The sequence below is a fragment of the Fukomys damarensis genome, unplaced genomic scaffold, assembly GCF_012274545.1.
Source record: "Fukomys damarensis isolate Sample0158 unplaced genomic scaffold, DMR_v1.0_HiC HiC_scaffold_5, whole genome shotgun sequence".
In the NCBI taxonomy this organism is placed as follows: Eukaryota; Metazoa; Chordata; class Mammalia; order Rodentia; family Bathyergidae; genus Fukomys; species Fukomys damarensis.
In genome coordinates, this window is record NW_022900917.1 from 3,831,255 (window position 1) to 3,841,326 (window position 10,072).

Here is a 10,072-nt window from a genome sequence, read left to right on the forward strand (position 1 = left end):
CACCCGGAAAAAAAAAAAAAAAAAAAAAAAAAAAGGAAGAAATTGGGAAAACAATACCATTCACAATAGCTTCTAGAAAAAATTACTTAGGTATTTACCTAACCAAGGAAGTGAAAGATCTCTACAACAAAACTGTAGTACTCTGAAAAAGGAGATCGAAGAGGATATCAGAAAATGGAAAGAATATGGAATAGTACCGTCAAAATAGTTGTAGTACCAAAACTGATATATAGATTTAATGATTCTGAACCAAAATACCAACAGCATTCCTACAGAACTAGAGAAAGCAATCCTAACACTCATTTGGAACCACAAGAAACCCAGAACAGCAAAAGCAACCCTGTCAACAAGAACAAGGCAGGAGACAACACAATCCTGGATTTGAAGTTATATTACAAAGCCACAGCGACAAAAACAGCATTGTACAGACACATGCATCAATAGAACAGAAGAGGATACAGAAACAACCCCAGACATATTGAGCCATCTGATCTTCAACAAGGAGGCTAAAAACATGCAGGAGGAAAGATAGCCCCCTTAATAAATGGTGCTGGGAAAACTGGCTATCCATGTACAGAAGACTGAATCTTTCACCATGTACTAAACTAAATAAAAATGGATCAAAGGTCTAAATGTTAAAACAGAACCCATTTGCTGGAAGTTTTATGTGTTCTGTACATGTACCTGAAGATATAGGCACAGGCAAGGACTTTTTGAACTGAACCCAAACTGCGCAAGGTACAACACCAAAAATTTAAAAATTGGATTACATCAAAGTAAAAAGATCCTGCACAGCAAGGAAACAACCAATGGAGTGAAGAGACAATTTCTCAACTTACACAATGGGAAAAATTTTTTGCTAGCTAGTCCTCAGACAGAGGGCTCATAACTAGAATACATAAAGTTAGACCTCCCCCTAAATAAAAGACCCAACCAATAAATGGACCATCAAATGAACAGACATTTCTCAGAAGAAGTAAAAATGGCCAATAAATAATAAAAACAATTCAATCTCTGGCCATTAGGGAAATACAAATTAAAACAATGCTGAGATTTCATCTTACTCCAGAAAGAATGGCCACCACCAAGAAGTCAAATAATAACAAATGCTGGCGAGGTGTGGGGAAAAAGGAATCCTTTTATATTTTTGGTGGGAATGTAAACTAGTATAACCACTATGGAAATAAGTGTGGGGAGTCCTCACAAAACTAAAACGAGAGGTTCCACTCACCTCAATTAAGCAACTAGAATCAAGGGGTTCAGGTGCTTCTCAGATGTGGCCTCTGCTGTAGCAAATCAGGACAGCCTGGCACCTTGTGAGAAGCCCTGGCCTATCTGCCAGCACTCTCGTTCTTGGAGAAGAATCCGCTTTCACCTCGCATATGCAGTGGCATACCTCAGCCCATGTGCCTGAGACAGTGGTGGCAGCATGGGCATCTCCATCTGGACCCAGCCTACTGATTTAGGGATCTCCGGGGGTGCAGCCCTTGGGGGTGACTCTAACGTGCTCCAAAGTCGGAAAACCACCACCTTACAGAGCAATCAGCTCTTCAGCTTTGCGCCCCCACAGAATTTTGCAGACCCTGAAATGGATCACCGTTTCACAGGACATTGCATTGGGCCATGAAGCCGACAAGGCCCCAGACGTGCGCCCAAGACGCCATGGTAACACATACGCAGAGGACAATCCTGTCAGTCAAAGCGACTTCCCGCCTTGGTCTTGCCACTGGTTCCTGATAGAGGCAGAACACAATGACGGAACCTCGAGATCACCCGCCCAAGCTACTTCTCACACACTGGAAGTCACCAGACTCGCCTCCCCGTCATGCCACCCAACAGCAGCCTGTCTTCAGGGGCCAAGCAGACCCTCAAGACAGGGGACAGCAGCAGAAACGTATGGTTTATGTTCTCAGCGTGCCTACTTCCACTGCGTCCCTACCTGTCCTTAAGACACACACATGTGGCTTCACGGGGAGCTCTCACTGGCCAGATGACCGAAGAGATCAGTCGCTAGTCCTGGCCAAGAGTGAACTGTTACAGGACGAGAGCTCCACTGGGACGTAGCCCTCTTGGGCAGGACTTCAGGGATGTCCGGAGAAAGACAGTCCGGGATACAGAAGTTACACTGGTGCATAGCGTAGCTCACGATAGAGCCATGCACGGACTTTAAAGAATGAGCCTGGAGAACCAGTAATCAGGAATCCGGAAAAGCAGTGTGTGAAGGCAGCTCCCCAGATGGGCCCGGAAAGTGAGGAGGTGTTTGCTGCACGTGAGTCCAAACCAACAGGGCTCGCAGAGAGGAAGCGCACACGAGGCCACATCATGCAGTCTGCAGCTGTCCACTGGCCTTTCCTCGAGTTACTCTGGGATTGGATCGTTAGGCTCCCAAGCAAAAGGGCTGCAGTGCAGGAAGGGAGCCTCATTCAGTAGGCTGGGCTGAGCTGGTGGATGCTAAGGAGTCGAGAGGCCAGAAGCAGAGCAGCAAAAGAGCCTTCACCACAGCACCATAACCAGAGGTGCACGCAAGCCCTGGGACCTTCCAACCAAGCCGAGTCCTCACGGAGACCCCTGCTCAGCGCTCCCGCGGGGACTGCCCTGTACAGGGTCTCACTGTCCCTTGTTTTTTCAGAGCCCTGAAGTCCAGTCTGCCCACTGAGTCTGCAAGCTGCTCTTCTAGTTTCCCTTCTAGTTTGACCACTCTGGATGCTCTATCCCAGCCAAACACAAGGCAAGGGGACGCCTTTTTCAGAGTTAAAGGAATTAAGCAGCTATGTAAAACAAATAAAGGAGTGACCAGAGCAAAATAACATTAAAGTGGTTTTGGAAATGAGTGTACATGTGCAAAAAAGTACTCTAAGAAAATAAACTTTTGCTAAAACTGAAATCAAAAGCACCGTGACCAAAAACAGACAGGTTGTCTTGCATTTCTTCTACCAGGACACAAATTCTGTGAGTACTCAGGGGTCAGTGGGGTCCTTTGTTGCACACCCAGCTCCTGAGGTGCCTCGGTGCTGATTTGTGTTTGCTGAATGAACAACGCCAGCTGGTCTCAGGGGCACGTCCAGGGAAAGGACAGCCAGCACCCCATGCTGTACTGACAATGGCAGAAAGCACCCTAAGGGCCTAGCATGGGCAGCACTGTGAGGTCCTCAAGAGAAAGTCTGGGCCAGAACTTTAGCTCAGGGAATAGAAAAGGAAAGATAAAAGAAAATTTAAAATATATGAAACTGGCCACTGTCTTTTTACTCTTGCAGTGACCTGTTCTGGGTGCAGTATGAATTTTGTCTTATTTCACCTCTACTGTTTCCTCTTCTTTTCACTTCTAATACTTCTTTTACCTTCAGCAAACTTCAAACTTTCCCATCCATTGGCTGTCCCATCCAGTTCTTTGAACGGGACAGCAAAAGCCTAGAAAGAACCACTGGTCACCACACTGTCCAAAAGCAGTTTTGGTGAAGCCAGCCAAGAGGTATAAGTGGAGTCAGGAAGTTTTCCTCAGGCCAGCTGGTGATACACATCACTGTTCGGTACTTAGAGAGCAGGTACTCCACAGGAGGAAGGGCCTGCAGTCCTTCTTTAGCAGTAAGTAGCTATGTGAAGACAGACCTCCACTCCTTCAGCAATCCAAAAAGAATTGTGAGCATTTATGTCCCTCCGGGGGGAAATGAGGCAGGAGATCAGGGCATGGCAAAGCGGCTGGACAGTCATGTGTGACCTGCCAATCAAAGTCACAGCCAAGGTGCATGTGCAGAACAGCTCACGTCAGAGGAAGGGTATAAATGATGGCGGCCACTGGGCCTTGTAGCCACTGTCTTACTCTTGCAGTTATTTGCTCTGGAGCAGGACATGTTTTCTCTCTTCTTTCCACCTCTACTTCTCCTTTTTTCTCTTCTTGTCAGCTCTACTTCTACTTCTTCTTTTCTTCTTTTACCTTTGATAAACTTTGGACTTTTATATCCAAAAAATAAATAAAAATACATGAAGCTAAGCCTGACTAAGCAGAGTGGTTCTGTATTAGTGTCATGGCGGTGACTCTTGGTCTTGAAGAGACAGGATGTACAAGCATCAGTCAGGATCCCACTGGTGTGTGGAATTGAGCCACCTTCCCAAGGCCATGTGACTGCAAAGCACATGACTCTGAGAGTCTACCCCAGTCACGGGCCTGGTAACTCCCACAAAGTGATAAAACCCTTCTTGCTTTAAGATGGCACTGACAAGAAATCTGACTTCTAGTGAGTGATGAAAATTGAGAGAAGGTCAAGAAATCTAAGAAGGGATTGGAAAGAAAAAGTATGGACCTTAGAGATCATCTGGATGCACCAAGCAGACACTGTCAAAGTGGCTACAAAAGGCTTGAGTAAGTTTTTTGAGGAAGTCAATGGATTGCTGTATCAAAGAGGGTGAAACGGTTGCTTTTTTTGTCAATGTGATCAATCTCAGATGGATCAGCTTCTTTAAAAAATATAAAGTGAGGTCTGAGAAGAATAAAAAGCAGCAATTTGCAGGATTTCCAGAATGGAAAACTCATTATTTTAAAGATATTTCTTGGCAGGGAGTGTTAGAAATTTTAAATTATTTTTCCAAAAGAGCTTTCCTTGGGGAATTGGTAATTATATGCTAATCATCTGGGGAGATTCTGTCTAAAACTTGGCAAAGCAAGGTTCATCAGCCCTAGATTCCCCTAATCTCTCGCCTCAGGACCGAGGACGTCAGGAGGAGAGATCTGTGGGAACAACCCGCTGCTCCAGATCTCCACCGCCCCAAAGCTGTGGTCACCTGGGTCCCAGCAGAGGCTTGCAGGACTGGGACGGCCCGGCTTCAGCCTGACCTGCGAAACTGCAGGGCCAGCCTAGCCCACCACAGCGCGCCCTTCCAGCTGCTCCGGCCAGAGTCCACTTCCCTCTGTTTTCTGGTTTTCTGAGACAGGGTCTTGCCACGTAGTCCAGTCCAGGCTTGATCTTTGTCAGTTCCCCAGCTAAAAACCCTTCATGTTTTCACATACTTTTCAATTCCAGCTTTTTTCCTGCAAATGTGGACTTTAGTTTTAATTCCCATTATCTCTCCAAGCAAGGACCTACGCTAACTGGTGACACAGCTACTGCCATTCTAAAGTAGTATTCCCTAAAAATCAGAGGTTTGTCACACTCAACATTTCCTCTCCATATGTGCTGGGCTACAGAGGAAGTAAGAAGGAGCTAGGCGTGGTAGTCCATGCTTATCATCCCAGCATTCTGGGAAGCCGAGGCAGGAGGATCGCACAGGTTTGAGCCCATCCTGGGCAACTCAGTGACTTCGTGGACCTCTGTCACACAAAAAATAAAAAAATAAATAAAAAAGGCTGGGGACGTAGCTCAGTGTGAAGTGTCGTTCACTGGGTTCAACTCTTCCCAGTACCACCCAAAAAAGGACAAGGACAAAGTGACAGGTGACCATGGGACAGAGTCCACTGGATTCTTCTAAAAGTAGACAAATGAAATGTTTAAATACTGCGTCATCTAAATAGTTTTTTTTTCTTAGCAGTCTGTTGTTCAGGCTTTCTCCACACCTTTATTTTTAATTGAGTAGATACATTTTAATAGTGCACATGAACAGGTGAAAAGGACTCTTGACTCACTTCCCTGCAGGCCCTCCAGAGTGGACTGGCCACGTGCTGTTCCAAACACAATGGGGTCTTTGCTTTTGCGGCAATTCAAAAAGAAAAACTCAGTGTTCCTGCTTCCCCTTTCCCGAGGTCAGCCGGGGCTCCCTGGATGAAGTCAGTCCCTCCAGGGACGCTGGTCAGCCTCACAGCCTGGGAAAGAGCTCCAGATCCAAAAGCAAAGGCACACAATGGAAACCTGCAGCGTCTGTTTTTCCACTGGGAGAGGCAGAATACACAACATCCTCTCAGGACAAAGCCAAATCTCGACTCAGAATCAGAATGAGACATTAACTCTTCCTAATCTGAAGGACTTTCATTCCCAGAATAAAACAAGAAAAAACAGATGCCTTACTGCAAGCATTCTCTGAAAACAAAATGCCGTATATCCCAGGCAGGTGCTTCTGGTTTATGATGCATTAAACTCTTAAAAATCCACATGGAAAGTAAGTAGCACAGAATCAGGGAGTGTTAGTGAGTGCACATGGTCACACCCGTCACACGGCAGACTATCGCCAAGGTGCTGTCTAGTTAGTATTTACAGTGCAGCAAGGTCCCCTAAACAGGGCCCCCTGAGACTTGTGCAAATACTGGGACACAGCCACACCCGCTTATCCTCAGACCGGCTGTGACAGCCTTTCTGCCATAACGCAGAGCTCAGTGACCGTGGCAGGGGCTGTCTGAGCTGCCCTGCAATCCTCATACCTAACCCCCTGGCCTTGAACCCCACCATTCCTAACAGTCACCGGCTGAAGCAGTTTCCTGGGCTCTGCCTCCACCATCGGGATTCAGTAGGTCCAGGGAGCCCTCAAACTAGCACTTCCAACAAGCCCACAGCTGTTGGTCTGGGAGCTAAACGTCGGGAATCACTGCTCCACAGGTCCACGTCATCACAGAGTAACGAGCTGGACCAAGCAGGCCTGCTGTCCCAGGGTGGGAACGAAGGCACGTCGGAGGAGTGAGGCACATCTCGACTTAGGAACGTCTCGGTTCGCAAACAGAAACGTTTGGGATAATTTTGCTTCCATTTGAGAACTCTGCATGGGTTGACGAACAGGTGCACAGCTGACCTCCCCAGATTCCCGGAACAAATTAAGCTCCTGAACCGAGGTGCCACTGGGTGGAACTTGGTGGCCAAGAAAGCGACCGCTTGCCACAAGCATCAGGCAGTCTTCAGCTGCTCGCCCTAACCCTAATTCACTGGAAATTCACGAGGCACCAGCAGGAACCAAAGGCAGCTGCTGGGAGGTGTAAAACCCAATCTCGAGAGAAGCCATGACACCCATTTTTAGCGAAAGCCAAAGCCCATGTAGCTATGATCGAGAACTTAACTGGACTATTAAGGACCAGCGTATGTGTGAAAAAATAAAAAACCTGACACATATAGTTTATAAACCCAGTGGTCCAATCAAAGGTTCCTTTACGTAAAATGAATTATTTAACATAGAGCTAATATGGGAAAGAAAATAAAGGATGTCAACTGAAGTATTTCTCCAGAGCTAAATTCCGTCAGGACAAAAGAGGATGACAGGTGAATCGCTTAAAATAGGGTCTACAAACAGGTCGGTCTGGCTGCCGTGTGCCAGGGGACACATGGCAGGCTCCCCACACATGGTTGGGACCACTCCAGAATCAGGTCATTGTTTTTCTGACCACATGGATTTGCATTTTCCTACAATCACTTTGGCACTGCTATGGAAGAAAGACCGAAAGGCGGGGGCCTTATTTCTGATCTAATATGACTGTAATCAAGACACTAGGAGGGTGGAGAGAGACAGGAAGAGCTGAATGGGTTTTTAAAAATCACCTCGTTATTTTAACCCAGTGAAGTCCGGAAAGACGTGGACAAGACTGAAACTTGCTCACCACATTCAGCATGTTAGGAAATAGGATCATGGTGGAAGCCAGGCGGGTCACAGAGTGCAAGCCTTGGCCAAATCAGACCTTCTGGGCTTCCGTTCTGCACTGTAGGACAAAGGGCTTGGGGGTTCCTAACCTGAGCCGTACACAGAAGCATCTCAGTATAACTGGGTTCTCTTACCATCCTCTGCATTTCACTTAAGTTCTAAAACAGTCTCTTATTCTGAGAAGGAGTCAGTGGTATAAAAGACGATAAGAAGTCCTGTGTGATCTTTAGGGTCAAAACTTCTGGTGGAAGGATTGCATCTCCACCCTGTCTCTCCAGCAGTCTACAGGGACTCAGCCTAAAGGAAGTGATTTACAAGGTCGCTGCTGCTTTCCAACTTAAAACGCAGGCAGCTACGACACAGGAAGGAAATCTGATTAAAATGAGACGCTTTAAGGATACTGCCGAAGCCTAAGTTATAGAACATCTAACTGTCAGATAAAACACACACGGTGTAATCACTGCTTACTGTGTCACCGCCACATGCTTCCTTAGATAAAACCAAAAAACGGTTCTGATTCATCGACGAAGTTCTCACTGCATCATTGGTTCAGCGCTCAAAAGCACATCTGGCATTAGCTTGAAAAGGCACTGAACAACTACAATGATATAACTTGTAGTCTCTTCTAAAATTACAGCTACGTAGTATTTTAAAACTTTCCTATTCTAGTCACCCGTCTACACCAAGGTAGTCAGATGACTATTGAAGCGAACCACAATGGATGAGCTTCAAAGCTGCAAAATCAACCCTCCAGAGACTGAGCCGCCCAGGGGACTGAGCTGTACCCCCAGACCCCCTTTTTCATCTTCATTTTTTATTTCGAGACACGGCCAAGCTGCTAAACTGCCCAGGCTGGGCTTGAGCTTGCGGTTCTCCTGCCTCATCCTCCCAGGGTGCTGGGATTATGGGCATGCACTACCATGCCTGGCTCAGAGTTTATCTCCTGGGAACAACCTGAGGGGCCCTTACCCTCCCCAGACAGTTTTCCTGAACAAAGACCAAAAGCATGTTTGTCTTCTTTCCTCCATGAGGCATATCAGGCTCCAGATCTGTGTGGGAGGGCAGGTTCCTGCCTCTACAGGCAGCTCTTTCTTCCACAGCCCCACAATCTGCATATCGCTGAGCCCCGGGCAAGTGACAGGGGACCTGGGCGGGCCTTAGTGTCACCTGCGCCTCTAGTTCCATGGAGCAATTGTCTTACAAGGAATACCTAGTGCTATCTTTAGGAAACGGTCACTTTTTAGTAAAATACTGTCTGCAGTGTGAATATTTCCAATCATTTGTTTTGCTTCAGAAAAACTGAGCCAAACAAACTACAACTGCTTATAAAACCATGGGCTCCTTCCCCTTAGCCCGGGCAGTATCAGTTACATGCTCAGTGAATTAGAAAAAAGCCTGAGTTCCCATTTCTGGGGGAACTACCAAAGTATGTGCGGGCATGAGGCGCTTAGAAGTCACTCGTGGCCGCAGCTCACTGCAAAATGAGCCGTCACTGCAGCGAGCCCGCGCCCCTCACCTCCATCTCCACGGCGGCGATGCCCTGGTCATAGTGGCCCATGAGGTTGGGGAAGAAGGTGAGGTTGTAGGTCATCTTCACGCACCGCGGGACCGTGATGGGCTCGCAGGTGAAGAGGCTGTGCCCGCTGGCCAGGGGCAGGAGCACACACAGCCACAGAAAGGCGGACCTGCCCATCTCCCACTCTCCCGGCTCCACAGCTGCCCAGGAGGAACAGTGCTTCTCAGCTTCTCACCAGCCGCAGGCTCCCATCCGAAGGGGAGAGTGCGCGCATTCCTCATTGCATCGGCTCACCATGCTGAAGGCCCTGTTTCCCGAAGACCAGTTCTGGGTCAGTGGCTGTAAAGACAGTGGTGGGGGTGGGGGTGGGGGTGTCAGCCGCGTGTGGCATCAAGCCAAACGCAGGCCAAAGCAGAGAGAGAGGAGAGAGAGAGAGAGAGAACCAGCACCATGGGAAAAAGATGGGAAATTCCACCCGCAGACGCCCTTTCATCTGCGGGCAGAGGATGTGTAATTTGCAGGGGAGCCTCCTCGCCAGGCCCTGGTGATTGAGGGTTTGTGCTCCGTGGGCAGGACGGGCGGGTCAGAACTGCAGTAAAGGCCAGGAGAGAGTTCAAAAGGGTTTTAGAAGCATAAAATCTGAGCCCCTTGGAAAGCTTATTCCTTTCACACATGAAAACTGGGGCCCAGGGAATTCCTGAAGAACTGTTAAACTTTTAAGGACTCTGAAGAGTTCCCCTTAGTGGCCGTCTTGTGGATATATTCTTATTCTTACTCTGGTTTTGTTTTTGCAAAAGGCCAACCAGAGGGAGACTTGTAGGCTTCTTCCCGCGGGAAGGGAGGCGCCCCCCCACCCTCACCTGGCATTAGGGCTCAGGGCCAAGGGTCCGGCTCCTCCTGCCCCGAACAACTCGCTCGACTCGCTCACCAGCCCCTGACAGCCTCACAGACCCGGTAGGGTTCCCGGGACCCGCTCACCGCGCACCCGGACCGCCCGGCGGAGGGGACCCA

General features: G+C 48.1%; 1 protein-coding gene across 1 annotated transcript in view; it reads right to left on the reverse strand.

The window, feature by feature from the left end:
• Fzd6 (frizzled class receptor 6) overlaps positions 1–9,400 on the reverse strand; it is a 23,437-nt gene extending 14,037 nt beyond the window's left edge. Inside the window, exon 1 of the mRNA XM_010612121.1 lies at positions 9,062–9,400. Coding sequence (XP_010610423.1) covers positions 9,062–9,238 — 177 coding nt within the window. The 5' untranslated portion in view covers positions 9,239–9,400. The remainder of the gene's footprint in view (positions 1–9,061) is intronic.
• Between the last annotated feature and the right edge of the window lie 672 nt (positions 9,401–10,072).